Source organism: Mytilus californianus, unplaced genomic scaffold (genome assembly GCF_021869535.1).
Source record: "Mytilus californianus isolate M0D057914Y unplaced genomic scaffold, xbMytCali1.0.p SCAF_8, whole genome shotgun sequence".
Classification (NCBI taxonomy): domain Eukaryota; kingdom Metazoa; phylum Mollusca; class Bivalvia; order Mytilida; family Mytilidae; genus Mytilus; species Mytilus californianus.
The window spans coordinates 4268653-4294180 of record NW_026262734.1 but is presented as its reverse complement, the minus strand read 5'-3'; the positions used below and the strand labels follow the sequence as shown (position 1 = coordinate 4294180).

At 31.8% G+C, this 25528-nt stretch overlaps 1 protein-coding gene across 2 annotated transcripts; it reads left to right on the top strand.

Moving 5' to 3' along the window:
- On the top strand, window positions 1-24412 carry LOC127713031 (E3 ubiquitin-protein ligase ZNRF3-like). 2 transcript variants are annotated; one of them, XM_052219627.1, is made up of 10 exons: window positions 1-141; window positions 6206-6280; window positions 8373-8519; window positions 10294-10380; window positions 18046-18072; window positions 18546-18722; window positions 19878-19980; window positions 20774-22133; window positions 22206-22486; window positions 24075-24412. In XM_052219627.1, the coding sequence occupies exons 1-10, from the start codon at window positions 37-39 to the stop codon at window positions 24134-24136; spliced, it is 2424 nt and encodes an 807-aa protein (XP_052075587.1). In that variant the 5' UTR covers window positions 1-36; the 3' UTR covers window positions 24137-24412. The 2 variants fall into 2 exon arrangements, with proteins under 2 accessions (XP_052075587.1, XP_052075585.1); XM_052219625.1 differs by having other exon boundaries at window positions 20774-22486.
- The last annotated feature ends 1116 nt before the right edge of the window (window positions 24413-25528 follow it).

The following is a 25528-nucleotide window of genomic DNA, read 5'->3' as shown; positions in this document are numbered from 1 at the left end:
CATTTACGACTTTATTCTGTTTTTCAGATCCATCCAATGAGTATTTGTAGCCGAGACGTAGCAGAACAGATGGTTTATGGCTGGGTTGGTGTTATGAAGCTAGAACCTATCAGAAATCATTGTATGAGCTTATATAAACAGGTATGAACATATCTCTGTGTGAGCTTGTATTATAAGTGGAATAGGATCCCAGTTACAGGATACCAGTCCAGTACCCACGAATGAAGTCCCTTGATAAATCTACCAACTTTTAAATGGGATATTGTACTGAGATGAAAATTATGTAAAGATGCTTAAAATTGTAGTATACCTGAAGGGTATTCATTAAACTTTCAACTTCATTTAAATTTTAAGTGATTCTGAAATGTATAGGGTGGATGATTGTCTGAGTAAATGGTCCAAATTTTATTTTTGATTTTGACCAGGAAGTTAATAAAATGACCCTATTAATTCTCAAAACAGTATTGCTCTCTTAATTGCAATTCATGACCCTATAAGAATTCTCACAGAAACCAAGAAGGAGGCTACGAGTATGAGAATTTTGTAACTGAAAATTTGCAGTCTGATATAGGGAATAAAAAATCTGCCCCTCAATTTGGATAAAATTGCGTTATAGTAATGGGGGAATTAATTGGGTCCCCGTTCCAAGTCATGTATGAAATTAGAACCCATAAAAAATCATTGTATCATCTTATATTATCCAGAATGAAGTTAGTACCTATCAAAACCCTGCTGTTTAAGTTTGTAACACCAGTTTGTTATACTTTGATAGACCATTTTTTGTCTCGCCTGCGACTTTTGTTGCAAAATTTCTTCAGAGAATGTGAGACATAGGGATTACTTTCCATAGGCAGCTCAAACTATTTGTATTAAGCTTTTTATTTTAGAAGGTAGAAGACCTGGATGTTTTATACCTTGTATGCAGATGCCTTATGTTACAAAGTTTCCATCTGTCATATATCCATTCTCTTTGACCTCTGATTTTCAAGGTTCAGCGACTGCTTGAAATAAAAGTTGTGTATTGTTGTCATGGGAAATGCTCACTTACTATGAGTAAAAGGATAATTATATTTGGTATGATCCTTGCAAGTTCTACATGTCCATCAGACAAGGTTCATCTGACCTTTACCTCATTTCATGGTTCATTGATCAATGTTAAGTAATAACAAAGATATCTTGGTTTTTGTCGAGCCTGCGACTTTTGTTGCAGAAAGCTCGACATAGGGATAGTGATCCGGCGGCGGCGGCGTTAGCTAACTTCTTAAAAGCTTTATATTTTAGAAGGTGGAAGACCTGGATGCTTCATACTTTGTATATGGATGCCTCATGTTACGAAGTTTCCGTCAGTCACATGTCCAAAGTCCTTGACCTCATTTTCATGGTTCAGTGACTACTTGAAAAAAAAGTTAAGATTTTTTCTAATGTTAAATTCTCTCTTATTATAAGTAATAGGATAACTATATTTGGTATGTGCATACCTTGCGAGGTCCTCATGCCCGTCAGACAGTTTTCACTTGACCTCGACCTCATTTCATGGATCAGTGAACAAGGTTAAGTTTTGGTGGTCAAGTCCATATCTCAGATACTAGAAGCAATAGGTCTAGTATATTCGGTGTATGGAAGGACTGTAAGGTGTACATGTCCAACTGGCAGGTGTCATCTGACCTTGACCTCATTTTCATGGTTCAGTGGTTATAGTTAATTTTTTGTGTTTTGGTCTGTTTTTCTTATACTGTATGCAATAGGTATACTATATTTGGTGTATGGAATGATTGTAAGGTGTACATGTCTAGCTGGCAGGTGTCATCTGACCTTGACCTCATTTTCATAGTTCAGTGGTCAAAGTTAAGTTTTTGAGTTTTGGTCTTTTTTTCTAATACTATATGCAATAGTTCAACTATATTTGGTGTATTGAAATATTTTATGATCTATATGTCAGTCACGCAGGTTTTATTTGACCTTGACCTCATTTTTCAAGGTTCATTGCTCAGTGTTAATTTTTTGTGTTTTGGTCTGTTTTTCTTAAACTATAAGCAATAGGTCAACTATATTTGTTGTATGGAAGAATTGTTAGCTGTACATGCCTGCCTAGCATGGTTCATCTGACCTTGACCTCATTTTCATGGTTCATTGGTCAATGTTTAGTTTACTTGGTTAATGTTAAGTTTATGTGACAGTTGTAATAAAGTTTTATATTTAGGACTATCAATATAATATCATTGATTTGTAAAGAAGGCGAGACATTTCAGCGTGTGCACTCTTGATAATGTAGTGTCACTATTTGTTAAGCATACATGTACCTATGAGTGTTGATGCTGAAGAGTATGGCTGCTGTAGTTTGTCTCTTTGTTAAGTCTTCATATGAGTGTTAATACTGAAGAAGTTTGTCTCTTTTATAACACATTTACCTTACTGTACAGGTATACAAACCACAGGTGTAGAAATTTACCTGAGGCACAATCTTTGATGTCACTTCACAGAGAGTGCAATAATTATCATATAATTTAATTATTAGGTAAAAAATGCCATTCATTTTCAAACTGTCTTCTAAATATTTAATCTGGTGACAAGACAAATTTTTATCATAGTTATGAGGTCTATGTGAAGGGGGATTGTGATATTGTACACAAAGGCTGCATTGTTGACATACAAATACATGCATAGCAGGAAAACTATTTTAGATTTTCAGAAGACATCTATAAGAAATTTGAGGAAAAGACAACATATGAATTTTTAAATTTTTGTTTAAAAGAGTTTTCCTCTGTGTCTAATCTATCTAATGAATGAAAGATGTTGGATATTTGTAACATTAAATGAGAAAGCAATCCTATGACAGAAGAAATAAAACTCCAAAGACATCTACAGGACAGCAACCCTATGGCAGAAGAAATAAAACTCCAAAGACATCTACAGGACAGCAACCTTATGACAGAAGAAATAAAACTCCACAAAGACATCTTTGGGACAGCAACCCTATGACAGAAGAAATAAAACTCCAAAAAAGTCTATGGGCCAGCATACAGTCTTTTAATTATCATCTGCATTATTTGTCAATATAGAAATAAGAAGATGTGGTAAATTATTGCAAATGAGACAACTCTCCACCAGAAATCAAATGACATTGAAGTGAAGAACTAAGGGTCACCGTATGTTCTTCAACATTGAGTAAAACCCATACCTAGATTTGTACCTGTATCTGAATAGAAATATATACATATTATTAAAAATGACGATTTTTATCCAACGCAATCATAGGTTTGAACGTTGTTTTCAATTTAGACTTGTTTATATTAGTATTAGCCTATACATTGTGGGTCCCTCTAGAACTTGAAGTGATGTATGATTTTGCTCCATGTTGAAGTCTCCACTGAGATGATGAGATGAAGAACAGCAATAGAAGCACTGTGTATTTTCTTTTTGGTTTTGTAAAGTCAATGGATGAATTGTGTGACATTATTTATAATACACTATAACCATTCTGTACACATGAAATCTGTACAGTGCATAGTGATTCTGTTCCTAAGACACCCAATCTATACAGTGCATAATGATTTTGTTCCTAAGACACCCAATCTGAACAGTGCATAGTGATTCTGTTCCTAAGACTCCCAATCTATACAGTGTATAATGATTCTGTTCCTAAGACACCCAATCTATACAGTGCATAATGATTCTGTTCCTAAGACTCCCAGTCTATACAGTGTATAATGATTCTGTTTCTAAGACACCCAATCTATACAGTGCATAATGATTTTGTTCCTAAGACTCCCAATCTATACAGTGCATAATGATTTTGTTCCTAAGACACCCAATCTATACAGTGCATAATGATTTTGTTCCTAAGACTCCCAATCTATACAGTGTATAATGATTTTGTTCCTAAGACTCCCAATCTATGCAGTGCATAATGATTTTGTTCCTAAGACTTCCAATCTATACAGTGTATAATGATATTTTGTTCCTAAAGACAGTCAATCTATACAGTGCATAATGATTTTGTTCCTAAGACTCCCAGTCTATACAGTGTATCATGATTTTGTTCCTAAGACTCCCAATCTATACAGTGCATAATGATTTTGTTCCTAAGCCTCCCAATCTATACAGTGCATAATGATTTTGTTCCTAAGACTCCCAATCTATACAGTGTATAATGATTCTGTTCCTAAGATACCCAATCTATACAGTGTATAATGATTTTGTTCCTAAAGACACCCAATCTATACAGTGCATAATGATTTTGTTCCTAAGACTCCCAGTCTATACAGTGTATAATGATTTTGTTCCTAAGACACCCAATCTATACAGTGCATAATGATTTTGTTCCTAAGACTCCCAGTCTATACAGTGTATAATGATTTTGTTCCTAAGACACCCAATCTATACAGTGTATAATGATTCTGTTCCTAAGACACCCAATCTATACAGTGCATAATGATTTTGTTCTTAGACACCCAATCTGTACAGTGCATAGTGATTCTGTTCCTAAGACTCCCAATCTATACAGTGTATAATGATTCTGTTCCTAAGATACCCAATCTATACAGTGTATAATGATTTTGTTCCTAAAGACACCCAATCTATACAGTGCATAATGATTTTGTTCCTAAGACTCCCAGTCTATACAGTGTATAATGATTTTGTTCCTAAGACACCCAATCTATACAGTGCATAATGATTTTGTTCCTAAGACTCCCAGTCTATACAGTGTATAATGATTTTGTTCCTAAGACTCCCAATCTATACAGTGTTTAATGATTTTGTTCCTAAGACACCCAATCTATACAGTATATAATGATTAAGACCCCTAACTTCCAGATGATTGTCCTTCACATATTATGATGTAGAATGTTCTTAACATAAACCACAGATATTCCCATTTAGCCAAAAGACAAAACAGCATATTTGAGGCTGCCTTATTAACTTTTGGTTTTTAAGAATTTTAACATGAATAATTGACATTTTTGTACTGTGTTGCGGATACCAGAACAGGAAGTAGTAAAAGTCACATGTAAAAAACGTTATGCACATCAATAGAGTTTTATTCCTTTGTACAGAACTTGACCGTGATGACCCTCGTCCAGTCATACATCTAAATGTAGTTAATTATCATACCTTAAGATCACCTTTAAGATGACATGACAGATGAAAGAGAAATAGTCCATTGCATCCCGACATATCAGCTTTGATGTGTGTGTTTTTGTTTTTGATGTGTGTGTTTTTCTTTTTAATGAAACTTTCTGATCACCTTGTACTGAAGACATAGAGGACCTATTATATCATCATAAAGACACAGTTCAGCTTTTATAAATATCCACTTAACATACGAATTGACAATCAGTTCATTGTCATAAACATCTTTTCATACGTTTTTTACTAGTAATTTATCTTTGTGTATCTATATATACAATGATATATAAATGATATAGATTCAAAACATTAGAATTATACAAATTTTGTTTATATCCTTTCTTGTATGAATTGAGAGTTTTTCTATTTATTTTATATAAGACAAAAGACATGATGTCCAGAGGATTGAGTTGTATGTTATATTGTACAAAACTTGGATTCCAACCTTCATATATATGTTTGTATTTTGTGTTGTTGGGTTGCTGTCTCTACTCCTTTGCTTCATGCTAATGTGTAGTAGAAAAGAGAATACTGCATAAATGTAAATGAGATATTAATTGGACTGGCTCTTTTGAGAGGGCAGTCATATTAAAGAGTAAGGCCTCTGTTATATCTAAATATTTGGAACATTGTCTAATATAGATATTACAGAAGTCTTCCTCTTTAATATGACTCTCCTCTCCAATAGTCCTCATATGATTCTCCTCTCCAATAGTCCTCATATGAGGGTTGGAATTACCTTTTAAGGGCATTGGGATTAGGCCTTTAATTATATTTGCAGGAATTTGGGATTGAGCTTTTATTTTTGCAGGGATTCAGGATTTACACTTATCTGGACTCGGAAATTAATGATTTTTTTTTGGGATCCGGGAAAGAATGATTTATTTTTTTCAGGAATTGGGGATGACACCTCCTCCCCCTACTACCACATAGGTCTACATTAATTATCACTTACACCAGAAATTTACCTCAGCCCTGATGAGAAGTGTTATGACAGTAATTAAGAAAAACTCCTTATATAATCACCATCATGGTAATCAATCATAATGAATTCAAATATACTATCATATTTTTTCAGGCTAAAGTAGCAATAAGACGAGGCGCCACTGCTGTAGTGTTTGATGTGAGTGATGTCCCAGAGGCTTCAAAAAGGGTATGAAGACTGCAATATTGAAATACAGTTTAACATGTCTGAACAAAAAATTATTTTATAAGAAGGAAGATGTTTATGTGATAATTCATTTTTTCAATTTACTCATGTTGAATTCAGAGTTGAATTCACTAATTTTGCTTCAATTTTCATAATTGTTTTATCATTTATTTGTTTAATTCATTCATTTTGAACGGTCTTAATGAGCCATTTAGTATATAGATTATAATTATGGGATTATGGGAACATCATCATTTAAAAAAAAACCAATTGGTCATTGAGTCCTTTGCAACAGCACTGAGACTGCATATCATAAGATATCCAAACCAAACAAAATACTGGAAAAATAGTTCTCTAAGGTCTCACCATTATAGGAAAGGAACTTACCTTCAAGAAACAGACCATGAACTTCCAGGTATAATACAAATCTTTGGCTTTAAGTTAAATGGAACACGTTTACTGTTGATTCAATAATATTTGAGCTGCGTCGGATAGAAATTGACCTTATGTCAATAAATTATAATACATCTGTTAACTTATTTCGGGTTGAAAAAATTTCTATGCAAAGTATGTCACTGTTTGAAAATTTCGTTGATATAAGAATCCTACAAAACAGACCAAAATTAATCTTTTGTTTCGTATTTGCATGTTCTAAAATCAACCAAAGTCTTATTAATGTACATGTATACGTGAACTTGCATAAGGTCGATTTCTATCCAACGCAGCTCATTTGTTGGATATCAAGTTCCGTCAATTTCTTTTTGGGACCCCAAATATAAATACTGGTGGAGATATAAATTTTAAGTAACTTTGATATACTGGTATGAGCCAATGAAAATACTGGAGGAGATATAAATGTTAAATGATAGAATGAAAATGAAATAAGAAACCTTTAAAATAGCAAATTGTTTTCAACCACAAAAGTTGATAATTACAAAAATAGAATAATCCATGGTAATTAGAAAAACTGCACAGCAGAGATGCATTGTGTTAAAATTGTCCAGTGCACAATCTATTTAAATGTAATAATGAGGTGTATTTTTACCTGCAATATATATGCAAGATACCAAATGTGCATTATTGGTGCACCTGGTGGGTACTCTGCAGATTTTATACGTCTTATGATTAGATCATAAATTAATACAGCTATGGGTGGTCTTTAGAAATTTATAGTCTGAGTTTTTTCAATGTAGAATAATTATCGCAACATTCTCATTGTGGTATTATATATAAGGTTTATGTTTATGTTCATTAAAACTGTTTTCAAATACTCTAATTATAATAAAATTAAAGTTTTAAATTTGTCTGTTAAGTGAGTTGATCTCAGACGATAAATATGTTTTCTGTTAAGGTCTTATTGGTTTTATTGGTTTAAAGTACAAAGTATTTAGGCTCTCTGAATTTCTGGTCACTAAAGTGGACTGTATAAAAGTCATTCTGGAAACACAATTAATGGTCTTTGAGGGTTTTTTTTTTACATTAAATACTATATATTTCAGGAAATTTGCTCTTGTTTCTAATCTTCATTAATTGGAAAATTTACACTATGCAGATATTGGACACTATCTATTTAAAACAAAACTCACAGCACAAAGCTGTAAAATGTTGAAAATGAACACAGCAAAGATTTATATCTTTCCACTCTAAGGCTAAAACCTTGAACAAAACCTGACCCAAACATTACCCAATATCAGTACAATTAATTTGTGTTGTTATACCCCAACTCCAAAGTGGGAGGGTATATTGTTTTATATCTGTCCATCATTCTCTCCTTCCCATGAAATTCTAGTCTCATTATTCTCAGGAACTACATATCAGAGCTTCCTGAAATCTGGTATTGAAGTTTTATGTTGACCAGAAGGAACTTTTTTCATAATGAAATTGTTTTCATCCATTCTTAAAATTTAATTTAGAATACACTATATTCTTTCTTTTCAATTTCATGCAAACAGTTGATGGGTATTTAAAGTTGCAAATATATTAACTTAAAGATATATTCACAAATAAAAAAAACCACAAAAAAACTGTGACTTACACTCAAGTTCCTTAAAAAAACAAATTTTTCATGCAGTGATCATCCTTGTTTTTTTTTTAGTTGAGAAATTATGCATGGCAGCAGTTAGACAGACCTGTGATAACTATTCATGGTAACGAGGCCATACGACTAATGACAATCATACAGACACAACAAAATGCCAGGGCAAGAATACGGTCTTTACCTTCCAATGTCCCAGCCAAAAATGTAAGTATAAAGAAACATGGTCAGTTATACATATGTAATTTGTATGGGGCAGAATATGTTCTTTCAATTATTTCTTTTCTCTACAAAAAAGATAATTATTTGTGTTAGCAAGGCTTGTCCTGTCAACAACAGCAAAATAGTTGGACTGAAATACTATCTTTTTTGTTGGCTGGTGTCAACAGACAGTTAAAATTACATGGACTTGTGACCTTGTCATACTGAGTACTTGGTGCATAGGACTTGTGACATTGTCAAACTAAGTACTTGGTGCATAGGACTTGTGACCTTGTTGTACTAAATACATGGTGCATAGAACTTCTGACTTTGTCATACTATGTACTTGGTGCATAGGACTTGTGACCTTGTTGTACTAAATACATGGTGCATAGGACTTGTGACTTTGTCATACTATGTACTTGGTGCATAGGACTTGTGACCTTGTTGTACTAAATACATGGTGCATAGAACTTCTGACTTTGTCATACTATGTACTTGGTGCATAGGACTTGTGACCTTGTTGTACTAAATACTTGGTGCGGACTTGTGACCTGGTTGTATTAAAAACTTGATGCATAGGACTTGTGACCTTGTTGTACTATGGTACTTGGTGCATAGGACTTTTGACCTTGTTGTACTAAGTACTTAGTGCATAGGACTTGTGACCTTGTTGTACTAAGTACTTGATGCATAGGACATGTGACCTTGTTGTACTAAGTACTTGGTGCATAGGACTTGTGACCTAGTTGTACTAACATCCCTTACAGTTACAACAAAATGCATTTGTCAAATTGTGTCATTGATTTACAATGATATAGCAAAATTAGAAGAACCTGGCAATATAGATCAGTCAAACAGACAAAAACAAAATGATTCATCCTAAATACCAATGTAAAAAAAGAGGCAGAAGATACCTACGGGACATTCAAAACTCAGGAGTCAAAGAAAAACTGACAATGACATGTCATGGCAGAAGATACCTACGGGACATTCAAAACTCAGGAGTCAAAGAAAAACTGACAATGACATGTCATGGCAGAAGATACCTACAGGACATTCAAAACTCAGGAGTCAAAGAAAAACTGACAATGACATGTCATGGCAGAAGATACCTACGGGACATTCAAAACTCAGGAGTCAAAGAAAAACTGACAATGACATGTCATGGCAGATGATACCTACGGGACATTCAAAATTCAGGAGTCAAAGAAAAACTGACAATGACATGGCAAAAATAGAAATACGGTGAAAAGATGAACAAGTCCACAAAACACAACATAGAAAATTAAGGAAAAGGAATTTAATTCTATGATGTAGAAGTAATTGACAACTAATACATTTCCAACAAAATAGCACTGGACCTTTATATGGGTTATACACTCAATTACTAACTGTAAAATTTTACACTGCAATACAGGAGTTAATATATACAACTAATTTAGAAGTATAAATATATCTTATTTCCAGGCTATAATTTGACAAAAATAAGATAATAGATATAAGAAGATGTGGTATGAGTGCCAATGAGACAACTCTCCATCCAAGTCAAAATTTATAAAAGTAAACCATTATAGGTCACAGTACGGTCTTCATGTTAAAGTATTATTATGGAATTATCTGAATGAATCTTAGTAAAATTGATTTATAAGTTTTTTTGCTCACAATTTACTCATATTTTAATCTTAATATAATTAATATTCACTTGATATATTTCAATATACAATTCAGTATGACAAAAGTAATACTGTTTTATGGAATTTAATATATTGTCTTTCAGGAAAATGATAAAGAGTATTTAGATGTGGGAATTTTTGTTGCTGTTTTCGTTGCTTTGTGCATACTTGTTATTGTGATACTTATAAAGGTAGGTACTTGTTTTTTAAAACGTTTTCAATTTGGACAGTTTTTATAGAATTAACTAAGGGAGCTCGATGTATCCATGATGTTATATAGTAAATCAGTTGCCTTTAGCTTTTTGGTTGTTTTGATTAAAAAGGAATTTGTTAACTTCAGTTAATCCTATCATAACCAGTAAAGATCCTTTCTAAAAGTTTTGATGATTTGTTGGTTTTTCCCCAGTATATTATGTAATTTAGTTCTCCATTAATATACAATAAAATTCATGTCCTACATATTAATGTACCCAGTATACTGTCTTACATTTTACAATTGATAATTTCTGTTCTTTAAAAAGCTTATTTAAAACAGATTTTGAATTCAGTATATAATTCATTCCTGGCAAAAACAGAAAAAACATTTTTGTTGAGGTTATTATTCAGGATCCAAAGATATCTCACTAAGATTAAATTTTCTGATTTATATCTTGAATAAAATGTCTTGCGTTCCTGTCAATTGCACCGATGCAGTGATTATTAGAAAAAATATCTGTAAAGAAAAAGTAAGAAAGCATGACCTTGACCTCTGTAATTTAGTACAGTTTAGTTAAAAGCATTCCATGTAGTCATATTAAATAGGAGATTTTGAAAAGTAAGACCCTTGAAATTTCAGATGTAATTAATTATAGTGTTATATAATTTAACAAAGAGATTTATTATATTAAGTGAGATCTTTGAATTCTATCTAATGTATCAAAAGACTTTTAAAATATGAAATGGAAAATTTGAGAATGAAACGTATCATTAAGTCTTCATTCATTAACGAATATGCAATAGATTTCTTGAAGTTTTTCATATGATTTATGATTTTAAACGAAGTAGATTTTTATTTTGATTATTCAATTTTGAGATGTAGCCAAATCCCTCCCTAAAGGTTTTGCACTAAATTCTCAAGGTAAATTGGACTTCTCTGAATGAACAATAAAGCTGGTAGTTTTACTGAACATAAGGGGGAACAGTTCTTTATCAATATCAATACTCTGTGTTTATTATTTTTAAGTAAGGTTTTTATAAATTCAGTCATTTGTTGAGCAGGGTATCTATAATCCATAGAGACTACATCCTCCTCAGAGACATCCTCAACTGTCTAGTGATTTGTGATAAATTTCCTTGTTTCTAACTGACCAATGGTCAGCAGTTACATGTGTATCTCCAAACACTCCCCCCCATTGATTAATTGAGTGGCATAAAGTTATACCATTGAATATAAAACTAGATTAACCCTGCCACATATCAAGTAAGGAAGCTTATCAGTGGTTGTTTTATGTCATATCTCAAAGTCTTTAGTTTTCTACAGCATGTTATGTAGACTGTTATTTTTCTTTTGGTTTTTTTCTTTTTTGCCATGGTGTTGTCAGTTTTTCCTTTTTTGCCATGGTGTTGACAGTTTTTCCTTTTTTGCCATGGTGTTGTCAGTTTTTCCTTTTTTGCCATGGTGTTGACAGTTTTTCCTTTTTTGCCATGGTGTTGTCAGTTTTTCCTTTTTTGCCATGGTGTTGTCAGTTTTTCCTTTTTTGCCATGGTGTTGTTAGTTTTTCTTCGTCTTATGAGTTTTAGTTATGGGACTTTATAACATCTTCCTACACATTAAGAACCATCTACATTCATCAAGTGAATATGACAAACACTTAAGTATAATCCAATTTGAAATAGAAATTTTAATTTTATTTTCATAAGCAAAACATGGCATTAATGAAACTAGGCACTTTTAAGTGTTCATTTAGTGCAATATGGCAATAGTAATTTAATGATAGTATGTGTTTAAAGGAGAGAAAAAGAAATTTTATTATATTATATAATATTGGTTTTTATTAAGACCTATAAACCCTGATCAGAAAGTTACAGAAAAATAAGTTGAACAAAGTTTCTATTTAGTAATGATGCAGTATGAATTATAGATTGGAATTTAATTCTTGGTTTTTACCTGTAAGGAAAGGCTTTGATCATCCAGGTGTTGTCTCATTTATTTTATTGGATTGATGTTAAATAGTTATGTATATCATGCATGAGGGAATTTCTATTGAAACAGATTGCTTAAGTCATTTAACAAGCTTTTTGTCAAATTATCAAAATATTAAACAAAATTTTACTTTTTTTTAATGCTGTCTAAAAACTTGGTGATATTTGCAACCATTTCATGGATTTTTATGCGTTTTATGAGAAATTTGATAGAGTAAATTTAAAAATAATGGAATTGGGAGTATAAATTTGTTCATATGTTGCCATATAATCGGGGGATTATATTTTAAATAAGAGTCAGTGTGCTGTATTCTGATTTGATATCAAACAAAATGACGGTTTATTATCATCTATTTGACATCTATTTTTAAGGCTATTTTGTTGTGCTTTGATTTACAAACTTCTGTTCATTTGATAAATTACATTCTTATTTATGGAAATTTAATTTGACATGAGAAAAAAGACTTTGTTAAACTAAATGTGAAAAAGTATTACTTATATTAAATGTAAAGAATAGAATTGCCTACATTTCTTAAATAAGAATACTTCAAAAAAAGGGAAATTTTCCACAGATAAAAGAGTGTAGCTTCAGAAATGTTCTATATATAAAAAATTATAGTCTGTAAAAGAGGGGTAAAAGATACCAAAGGGACATTCAAACTCAGAAGTCGAAAATAAACTGACAACACCATGGCTTAAAAAGAAATAGACAAACAGTTGACAAACAACAGTACACCAACATAGAAAACTAAAGACTGAGCAACACGCACCCCACCAAAAAATGGGGGTGATCTCATGTGCTCCTGAAGCGTAAGCAGATCCTGCTCCACATGTGACAACTGTCATGTAACTAATAAAAAAAAAATCTATATTTGTTTATATATCCAAATCAAGAGCTGTCCTAAGTCAGGAATCTGATTACAGTAGTTGTCGTCTGTTTATGTAGTTCATACATTTATCTCGTTTCTCGTTTTTATATATATTAGACTTGGTTTTTCCGTTTGAATGGTTTTACACTAGTAATTTTTTGGGGCCCTTTATAGCTTGCTGTTCGGTGTGAGCCAATGCTCCGTGTTGAAGGCCGTACCTTGACCTATAATGGTTTACTTTTACAAATTGTAACTTGGATGGAGAGTTGTCTCATTGGCACTCATACCACATCTTCCTATATCTACTTAAACATTATTTCATTTTTTCATGCTTTTATTTCCTTATAATTGAGGTAAAATGAATTTACAAAAATTATACAATACAAGGATCGTAAAAGATTTATACAGTTATAGGCAAATATATACTTAAGTCTATATGCAATCTTTGATGATGACATATATTGTTCTATATGACAGAAAGTCCTTTTAGTCATTGTGTTACTTTTATTTAAAATTGCCCTGGTACAATATTAATTCAGGGGAATTTGACTCTATGTCTTTCACTCATATATTTTTAACTACTTTATTTAACGCAGGTTAAAACGAAATACACAAAGTTAACTAATTAGCTAATGGTCCCTAAATGGTATATCTATATAAATATTTCATTGAAGTCATCTGCCCTCTCAGGAAGTTACCAGATAAAAATATTTATAGGAAACATTCTTGCGGACTGTTAAACTCAGTATCATCATTCATCTTGATACGTCAAAAATATCAGACAATTTTGCCATAGTTATGTGACAACACAATGGTTATGATGTAACCTTATATATCAGATGAAGGTCTCCATGGAAATCATGATATTGAAGTATCTAGTTATCCTGTGAGACTGTTTTTTATATATATATATCGGTTTAAAAATTATATGCAATAAGAAGTGAGTCCAATGTTATCTTTTGAAATATGTGAATTCATAAAAAAGTTCTGTTTTTATTAATGCAAACATGATACTGACAACGTTATATGTGAAAAGATATGAAGATAATCAAGGGGACAATACTTAAGAATTGAATGCTTCTTTCAGAGAAGGTCCGGTAAGGGCTAATTTTGGCCTAAAATTCGAAGTACATCTGATGACTAATTATTGACATTTTTATCGAGCCTTCGACTTTTGACGAAAAAAAGAGACATAGCGATCCTACATTCCGTCGGCGTCGGCGGCGTTGGCGGCGTCAACAAATATTCACTCTGTGGTTAAAGTTTTTCAAATTTTAATAACTTTCTTAAACTATCCTGGATTTCTACCAAACTTGGACAGAAGCTTGTTTATGATCATAAGTTAGTATCCAGAAGTAAATTTAAAAAAAAAATTCCTGTTTTTCCGTATTTTACTTATAAATGGACTTAGTTTTTCTGCCAGGAAACATTACATTCACTCTGTGGTTAAAGTTTTTAAAATTTTAATAACTTTCTCAAACTATCCTGGATTTCTACCAAACTTGGACAGAAGCTTGTTTATGATCATAAGATAGTATCCAGAGGTAAATTTAAAAAAAAAAAAATCCTGTTTTTCTGTATTTTACTTATAAATGGACTTAGTTTTTCTGCCAGGAAACATTACATTCACTCTGTGGTTAAAGTTTTTTAAATTTTTATAACTTTCTTAAACTATCCTGGATTTGTACCAAACATGGACAGAAGTTTGTAAATTATGATCAAAAGCTAGTATCTAGAAGGAAATTTTTATTAAAATTTTGTACATGTTTATCCATATTTTACTTATAAATGGACTTAGTTTTTCTTCCAGTTAATATTACATACAGTCTGCAGTTAAATTTTTTATAACTTTTATTAGATTCATAAACTATCCTGGATTTTTACCAAACTTGGACAGAAGCTTCTTACAATAAAAAAATTGTATCGAAAGGAATATTTTTATTTAATTTTTTCCTCATCTCATTTTTGTTGAGCCTCTGATTAACAGCAAAAGTAGGCGAGACACTGGGTTCCGTGGAACCCTTACGAATTTTTTAAACACTTAAGTGTCTACTTCAGTCGATTCAATTAGTTTAAGTAAAACATTTGAACTGATTTGGTCATTTAAGACGCTCAAATTCAAGCTTAAATATGAAAAATCTATCAAATATGCCAGAAAACGTCCCTTTTCAGATGTTTTTTGTCTAAAATGTAAATGGCCGCATTCGTGTTCAGTCTCAACCTTTGTATAAGTTATGTATTATCATCAAATACAACATATATTTAAATATTAATACTGAACACAAGTGTGGCCACTTCCATTTTAGACAAAGACCGTCTTAAAATTAGCACAAATGCTAAAATTGTGAAGATTTCAGTAATTTTGCATGAATTAATGATGCTAGAACCTGATGCATGTGCATTGTATTCTCAAGACAGCCAATATTTATGTAACAAAAGTATTCTACTTTCCAATAAATAGCTAAAAGTTTACATTTTTAACAAATTTGTAATTTGTAATGCTATATTTTGGGCCAAATAGGGATCGTACCGTGCCTACTTCTTTATTGGGGTGTAAAAGCGTTGACCGCAATACATTCTGTATGAAGTGCGGAAGCGCTTCATTCTGAAAATGTGCGCACGGTCAACGCTTTTACAACCCTATAAAATTACCAAAAGAAGCATTCAATACTTATAATTACATTTTTTGCTAGGATTATGAAAACATGATTTCTATCGAGATTTTCTTTTATTTACCTGTGCACTTTATTGTGGGAGCTCATGTCATCATGAATGTTACATTTCATTTTGAAATGGAGGATAATTTCAGAATGATGCGAGATTGCTGTTAGCCAATCAAAATAACGTATTATAATGAAACATACATGTAATGTAATTATAAATATGTAAGTTCTAGAAGTATAAAATTGATTCTAGAATTGTAATATTAAAGAGTTATTTCCCTTGTTTAGTGCAATTTAAAGGTCATTAAATAATTATTTTGTATGGTTAACTTTTAGTTTTTTCCCTAAAATCTTGTTTAAGCTGAAAAAGTTCTTTGTCTATTTACATTGTGCTGTTTAGATTGAATGATATGCCTCTCTCACCTGTATAAGTTGTCAATTAGAAATAAGAGAATATTTCTTGCTGAAATTTGCTATGTGAGAGTATTATCAACATTCACTTTATTTATATCTCTATCTGAATTAATTTAGGTAAAACTAAAAACTGATCGTCTCATGTCTTTCTTGCATGCTTTAGATATATTAAAAGTCTCCCACATTGCACGACACATTTTTGTTTTGTATTCTCTAGGTATAATACAAGTTTCTTCACATGTAATGTAAAATGATTTACACAACAAATTCTCATTCATTTTACTGGTGAAGCATTTGATCAAAGTACAGTTTCATTGACATGTATCATGCATAAAACATATTAAATGCATGTTTGGCAAGTCTTTATGTCATTGTTATATTACAAAAGGCATAAAACCTTAGTAATTTCAGATTGCTATCTACTAATGTTGCATAAAGGTCACATGACCTTCAATATAAATTCCATTTTAGAGAAATAAACCATATTTGATAGTATAAGCAATTGAATAAAAATATTTGTTGATGTTGTAATGTTTCAATCCTTTTCCTCAAGAAAAAAAATCAAGTCATAAATATTTGTTATTTTTATATATCTTCAAAAGAGGCATGACCAATTTCCTCAGAAATACTTTTAACTCACAGGTTAGCTGTCTACAATAAGAAAATTGATGAAAACTAGTGAATTTGAATAATAAAGAGTCTGAAAGAGACTAAAAAGATTTTTCAACCTTGTAAAATTCAAATGTTATTTAGTACTGCACAATGTTGGCAACATTTATAAAATAAATGATATTGCAATTTTTGTTTTTGTTGAATTTTGCATCAATAAACAGTTTCATATGAATCAAAGAGACAATGCATACCTACACTTTCAATAGAATGATAGTTATGATAATCATATTTGGCCAAATCTATCAAAAAAAAGGAGATGTGAACCATCTTTGAGCATTTATAACTTGATGACAGAGTTTGTCTTCAATAATGTGACATGGTGTTGTTACTGAGAGCCTCAAAGTACACATCTGTGGCTCCTTAAATACTATGAATTTTATTGAAAATTAAAAGATTTTTTTTAAATGGCCCTGTTTTGATATAATTAATCTGGAATAATTTACCCTAATATATTCAGGTCTTTAACTCATCTATTTTTGATTAGTTTAACACTGGTGTGTATGAAATACAAGCTTAAGCAATTAACTGATGTTTTTTACTTTGATATATATCTAGAAATGAATATCTGTCCCAGGATTAAGGGGAGGGTTGGACATGTTTAACCCCGCCACATTCTGTATGTATGTGCCTGTCCCAAGTCAGGAACCTGTAATTCAGTGGTTGTCGTTTCTTTCTGTGTATCATTATTTCGTTCATTATTTTGTACATGAATTAGGCCGTTGGTTTTCCCGTTTAAAATTGTTTTACATATGTCATTTCAGGGCCTTTTATAGTTGACTTTGCGATATAGGTTTTGCTCATTGTTGAAGGCCGTACAGTGACCTATAGTTGTTAATTTCTGTGTCATTTGGTCTCTTGTGAAGAGTTGTCTCATTGGCAATTATCCCACATCTTCTTATTTTTATATTTCACAAAAGTCTTCTACCCTCTAAGGAAGTAACCAGTTTAAAAAAAAGCATTTGCTGGCAGACTTATATTTAAAACTGCAAAAATTTGTGTTGATTTTAAAATTCTGTTTTTTCATTAACACGAGTAATGTCCCTTTTTTCTGTTTCAGTTTAAATGCAGGCACAGAGAGCAGCAGGTGTGTATTAAGACTATTATAGTACAAGTTTTTAAAAAATGAAACTAAAAAATTTCTGAAATAACCTTCAAAGATTTTGAACAGTTGAATTTACATGTATAAGTCTTTGTAAAAAAAAAATTGTAGGAATTAAAAGATAATAAGAATTATTTAATGTCAGAAACAAATTACAAAGTTAAAATTTCCTGTTCCACCAGTGACACCTTGTGTGATACTCTGTTAAAAACAATTTATTGAAACATCAATCATTGATGGTAGTTAGATAGTTATTTTACTTAAGATCACAACATACATTACGATCAGAGCTTGTAATGTCTCTAACTGTAAAACTTGAACGAATTTGAAAATGGAGGTATAAGTCTATGCACACTATAAAAAATATGCTAATTGCAGCTTGTAAATTGTGTAACCTTGCATTACACAACTGTATTTGAACAATTATGTTACAATAAAGATTTTTTTATGCATTTCAGCTGTCTATGTCTGAGCTGGCAAAACAGGCAATAGCAAAACTGGAAACCAGAAAGTACCAGTGTAAAAAAGAAAAAAGTTTGACAAGACTTACCTCCCCTACCTCAGATGTTTATAGTCAGACTTCCTCAAATGGTGATAGTTGTGCAATATGTTTAGAAGAATATAGAGAGGGACAGGTACAATTTTAATTACTCAGGAGAATATATATCCATTACACATTTACAAACCAGGAACGTTCTGTTGTACATTGACGTATCAGAACATATCTATTGTACATTAACACACCGGGAGAGTTCTATTGACATATCAAAAGACAGAACATATCTATTGTACATTGACAAATTAGAAAAGTCCTGTTGTACATTGACATTTAAGAACATATCTATAGTACATAGACACACTAGAAAAGTTCTATTGTACATTGACATATCAGAACATATCTATTTAACATTGACACACCAGGAAAGATCTATTGTACATTGACACACTAGAAAAGTCCTGTTGTACATTGACATATCAGATCATATCTATTGTACATATACACACTAAAAAAGTCCTGTTGTACATTGACATATCAGAACATATCTATTGTACATTGATACACTATTAAAGTTCTATTGTACATTGACACACCAGTAAGTCCTGTTGTACATTGACATTTCAGAACATGTCTATTTTACATTGACACACCAGAAAGGTCCTGTTGTACATTGACATTTCAGAACATATCTATTGTATATTGACACACCAGAAAGGTCCTGTTGTACATTGACACACCAGAAAAAATCATGCAGTTGTATAAGCATTTGCAAGTCTCATTTCCATGGAGATTATATGGCCCAGTCCTATCATCATGGTTCATTGAAGTAAAAAGTGTGTGTTTAAGTTAGTTTAATTGAGGGAACCACTTATGATAAGTCAATGGTTTTTGGTATGCAGTTTTTTAAGCATTGGCATCTCTTATTTCCATGGAGGTTATTTGGCCCTGCATCATTAGTCATGGTTCATTGACTTTGAATGTTTGCATAGTTTACATGTTTAAATATTGCCATTTTAATTTCAACATTTGCATTATACTATTAAAATTACAAAAAATCAAGACACATCTCTGTGTCAACAGTTTATTTCTATTATTTCAGGCTTATATGTATGACCTGTTCCATAATTTCAGCAGTTTATGTGTTTTTATCTATTATTTCAGGTTTTACGTGTATTGCCATGTTCCCATGAGTTCCACAGTTTATGTGCGTTTATCTATTATTTCAGGTTTTACGTGTACTGCCATGTTCCCATGAGTTCCACAGTATATGTGTTTTGGTCTATTATTTCAGGTTTTGCGTGTATTGCCATGTTCCCATGAGTTCCACAGTATATGTGTAGATCCTTGGTTGGTTAATCATAGAACATGTCCATTTTGTATGTACAATATTATAGGTAAGTAACCAGTATTGAAGGTCAGTAACCAACATTGAAGGTCACAGATATTTGTTGCTGAATAGGACACTTCAGATTTGATGGAAATGCCGATTCATTGCCAAGTCTTAAACATTAATAAGCATAAAAATAGGAAATGTGGTTTCATTGCCAATGACACAACTATCAATAAAGACTAATGGAAAAGTATGAATAATTACAGGTCACTGTTCAACCTTTAATAATGAACAAAATCAAGACACTATATCTGATTTGTACTAGATAATTCAGTTGAGCGTTCAATGACGTCATTTACACCTATTGACCTTGGGGAAACTCATTCATAAAATGTATACATTATGTGGGACTATGATTGGAACAGCCAAAACAAATCATGACATTGCCGATCAGCTGACATACAATAAATACGTATTTTACCACAAGTGTGTACTCAAAGCAATTGTAGAACGTCATAAAAGAACAAGGAATTGATCGCAACCTTCAATTAATTTCATTGTACATGTTGAATATGACCTTGTACGTGTTGAATATGACCTTCGTTGTACATGTTGAATATGACCTTGTACATGTTGAATATGACCTTGTACATGTTGAATATGACCTTCATTGTCCATATTGATATGACCTTTATTGTACATGTACATGTTGAATATGACCTTCACTGTACATGTGGAATATGACCTTTATTGTACATTTTGAATATGATCTTCATTGTGAATGTTGAATATGGCCTTCATTGTAAATATAAAATATGAGAAATTGACCTTCATTTTACATGTTTTTTTATTTTCAGAACAACCTGAATCCCACCAGTCTTCAAGTACTCAGCAAACTGAAAGTAGAAGTTCAGACCAAAGACAATATTATCAACTACCTCCTCCAACAAACAATATTTATCATCAGATTACACATTCTCAATACTTACATTATTTAAATTATCGTTCAGAGCTTCACAATGCATGTACATCCTGCGAGGGAACAGTTGGATCCTCTGTTTCCTCGTGCAATTCTTACTGTCATGAATATCACCAAAATGCTCATCGAAATTTTTCACGAGAACCTTATCATCACAGTTATCATCAGGCATTGCAATCATGTTGTGCTAAAAATAGAACTAAAGAAGTTGGTCGTGTTTTTCCGTGGAATTCTTCACTCGTCAACTCAGGGATATCATATTCACATCATGTCACTGCATCATCAGTTCACCATCATACAAATTATTGTGGGACACACAGACAGATTCATAATTCTACTCACCATTATTATCTAGGGCAAAGTACACGATTATTCCAATACAAAATGAAAAACAATGTGGGACGAACATGTGATAGTGAACCAGAATATAATTCTGGAAAAGACACAAGTATCAAGGCTCATTATGGAAGTTGCAGTAGTGACAGTTGTTCAGACAGAAATCCGAGCAACAGTAGTTTAGAATGTCCAGAATGTGTTCAGCAGTGTGATATTGTTGTCGATAGCAACCATAGTACTTATGGTAGTAGTGGTAACCATGACAGCAGTGATAATACAAGTTATGATTCTAATGTGTTCTGGGGTGGGGGAGCCCCAGATCAAATGTGTACAGACCTCAGTTCTGAGAAAACATCCATTTCAGAGGCATCATGTCTGGACAACGTGCGCAGGTATTCAGATTTTAATAATTTTGGAGAAATTGGCAGCTGTAAAAACTGTGATATTAAAAATAGTGTTTCAACTTTAAACCTCAGTGAACTCAGTGGTTGTGACACAGCTGATAGTTTAGATTCAATGTCCGGTAAATTGGATAGTTGTCCATCTGTAGATCAGTTATTAAATTTGAGTGAGATTTCTGGTCTCACCGAGGATAGTGAGACATCGTCTAGTCATAAAACTTGTTGTTCTTGTAAACTTGAAAATTCTGAAACTGAATTGTGTAATGATATTCCTATGGAAAGTAATACACTACCTAGGAAGGATAAATGTAGAATGGTTCACCATGTTCAAAACACTTTAAATACCTTTCCCAAAGATAGACGAAAGAGTCTGACAAATTGTGTTGATTGTAGAAGTCGGTTGTTCATTAATCGCCAAAAGACTGGCCCAAACATGTCCAGACTTGGGTTGAATACGAATAAGTGTAGAAATCTATCCCACTCTTCAGCATGCAATAATGGGTTGACAAATCAGGAAATGGAAACACAACGATTACATTGTAATCTTCCACACTCTTCAGCATGCAATAATAGATTGACAAATCAGGACATGGAAACACAACAATTACATTGTAATACTCAGGGAGAATTGTATCCCAGCAATAACACACTCAACATTGCTGCAAGTACATTGACCAAAGAAAAATCAGCTTTTGGAAATTCTAATGGGGACTTACTTCACAATTTTCGTTTGAGTAGGTCATGTGATATTTTACCGATAATCAGGATTAATGCAGATCGTCATTGTGACAGAGTTATTTATAGACAACCAAAGCCTCTAACCAAAGACTCTATAGTCACAGCTACCTCTCAAGGTAAAATTTATGAATTACTAATTGTTAAGCTGTACAACTCAGTATCTCAGGAATATAATGTTAACCTTATTTGTCCTTGTGCTAAATCATCATTCCAAAATTGTGGCATTGGTCTAAATCAATAAGCCAATGAGACAACAATCTACAAATCCAAAAGATGTTGATGTAAGCAACCATAGGTCACTGCATGTACGGCCTTCAACAATAAGCAAATGCTTTAAAAGACCCCGACATGACAAAATGTAGAACAATTCAAACCAAAAAAAGCAAAGGGCCTGATTTATGCTAAAACAATAAACAAAAAGACAATTATCATGATTATGAAAGACAACCACCGAATTACTCCTGACTTTGGACAGGCACATTAAAAATGTTACAACTATCAGTCACTGCAATTTTACTATATGACATATAGATGTATAGCATTTATAGCAATCCAACAAATAGAAATTTTTTATAAGGATTTTCTTATGGTGATATGCTTACTGCAACTGTCAAACATTGCAGAGTATAAATTATTTCTGGTTATTTCTTCTAAAATTGATGTATTGACATCATTAGTGTTATTTCCTGTAAAGTTATGGTTCAAACAATTTATGATTACATTGCTCCAATATTATTAAGTGGCTGTAAATTCATTTGTAATGTGTATGACAAATTGTAATAATATTTAATATGCAAATGTGCTGTAATTTAACTGTCTCAGAGAAATGGAAGCTGAAGTTGATTTTGAATACTTGTTGTCATCTGTAGACAGAAAATCATGTAAATTAAATTTGGCTTGTCAACGTAGGAGTCTTTCCTTGTATATTAACCTTGTATGTAAATTTATATTAAAACAAACCTTCAAATTATATTTAAATGATGAACTATTCATAAAGGCAGTTGGGGGTCCAGCAATTGAACCTGCAATCCAGGATAACTAATACAAAGTTTGGAAATTATAAGTCCATGTGGTGAACCAACCCTATTGTGTTTACTTTGGATAGTTTCTCCTGAAGTCAATGGAAGTGGATACCTTGGTATGCAGGGTTGTCAATAAAGTAATGCAAACTTTTGCAAAACTGAAAATACCTATATATGACAACAACACTTCAAAGAGTCTGTAATTTTATTAAACTTGGTTGACATGTTTCGCCTGCCAGGGTGACTCATACAAAGTTTTTAAATGTTTAACTGAAATGAGCAAAATATGAATATTGTAATTACTGTAAATTAAGAAATTATTGCATACATTTATTATTGCTATTTCTGAAGAATAGACAAAAATGCAAAATTAATTATTGCTATTTCAGGAAAATCTACACATGCTACATACAGATATAATATGTATCAGGTATCAGTATGCGAGTTCTTATTATTGCGATTCCCACCAAATCAAATTAATTGCAATAATAAAAACCTGGCAATAATTTCTGAATTGACAGTAATCAATTTACATGAAAATTGTTTATTGATATGAAGTCCATGTAATTCCCCTGAAGATTCTACTCATACAGAGAAATATTTTCTGTCTTTTTTAAGTTCACCAATTGAATTATTTTAGGAAAGAGTCATTATGTAAAAAAATAATTTCTTTCTATTTTAGGTTCATCCGTTACTGTACTCATGAAAGACAAGACAAAACATGCCAGTGGAAATGCTGTATGAAGACATTGTTATACAGAAGTGGTGTACCAGAGTCTTTCACTACCATGACTACAGTTCATTGTTGTCATAGTTATAATAGTCATGTTTTTCTGTTATTTTTTTTAAGATCAGTTTTTAGTTGTATAAAATCATTTTTAAAATTTTGATAATATTGTTTTTTGATCTATGACAATGTTTTTAAAAATTACTCAAAAATATTCAGTGAAAAGTAACACAGAAACTGGAATAAATGTCCATTCCTAATCTCATGTTTCTTGTGAGTAGGTCAAAAGAATTTTTAATGGCCCAAAAAATATGATAAGCATCTTTTTTTTTTGAATAGGTCAATAGATTTTTATGGCCCAATAAACTTTTAGACACTTAATCTAACAATATTTAACAGAAAAGGAATATGGTAATTGACATGATACATACTACTTCTTAAATACTGTATAAGTGTAATGATTTTCATTAAAGATTTGGTCGGCACTGGTTTCTCTTAAGTTCTTACTATTGACGATAATGTTCAATTTATTTTCTTAACGTTCTTTTCTCAAACTTTTCCCTATTAGTTGGAAAGATTATTAAAAAAACTGTCAGCGTGTGAATTGACCATCACCATGTGTTTAGGACAAATCTTTATTAGAATCACCATATTCAATGAAAACTTCTACTACCTCAGTCACAACTAAAATGCACAAACTTTTTCAATCTTTTTTCCAGCCACACAATTTTAACGTAAAAATATATCCTTTATGGAAATTATATTAATTAATATGAAAGTAATCATATTGTACCTAATAGACATTTCCAAATATTTCAATACAAATACCTCTTGACCTGTAAACTACAATCATTTAAATAAGCATGATACTTTGGTAATAGTATCTTTAGCCTTTGCGGGAATGTGAATTTTACTACAGAACTTGATTTTTTGAAAATTTTGCAATTACATGTTCCATAGTGCTGTTGGGTATGAAAAAATATAACCTGAAATATTGTGAGTACTGCCAATGTGAACATATCAGTCAAAGTATAACATCTTCTATGTTCACATTTCATTGTCAAATTTTATAAAGGCATTTCTGATGGGCATTCATCAATAACATTTTAATTGATATTAAGTATGGATTTTCAGCTTATTTGATTTTAATAGATATGTATTCGCCCATGTCAACAAAAATGTATCGCCTTTTTGTCAATAAAACTAAATGTTATGTTTATAAGTTATTAATAATTTATTTTTGTTAATTTTTTTTTAACATTCACTGGAATTCATTCTAAGACTGAAGAATAGAATTTTTAAAAGTATAATGGCACCAGATTATTCCACTGTTAAAGTCAAAGTAAAAAATTCTGATTTCACATTTTTACAATTTGTGTCCTATACAAATGTGATCAAAAATAGAAACA

What these genes read in the sequence shown, in the direction of transcription:
- LOC127713031 (XM_052219625.1), top strand. Translation starts at nt 37, where the DNA reads ATGAGTATTTGTAGCCGAGACGTAGCAGAACAGATGGTTTATGGCTGG. An exon ending in CCAATGTCCCAGCCAAAAAT is followed by an intron (nt 8,520 to 10,293) that starts GTAAGTATAAAG and finishes ATTGTCTTTCAG; the next exon opens with GAAAATGATAAAGAGTATTT. An exon ending in GCAGGCACAGAGAGCAGCAG is followed by an intron (nt 18,073 to 18,545) that starts GTGTGTATTAAG and finishes TATGCATTTCAG; the next exon opens with CTGTCTATGTCTGAGCTGGC.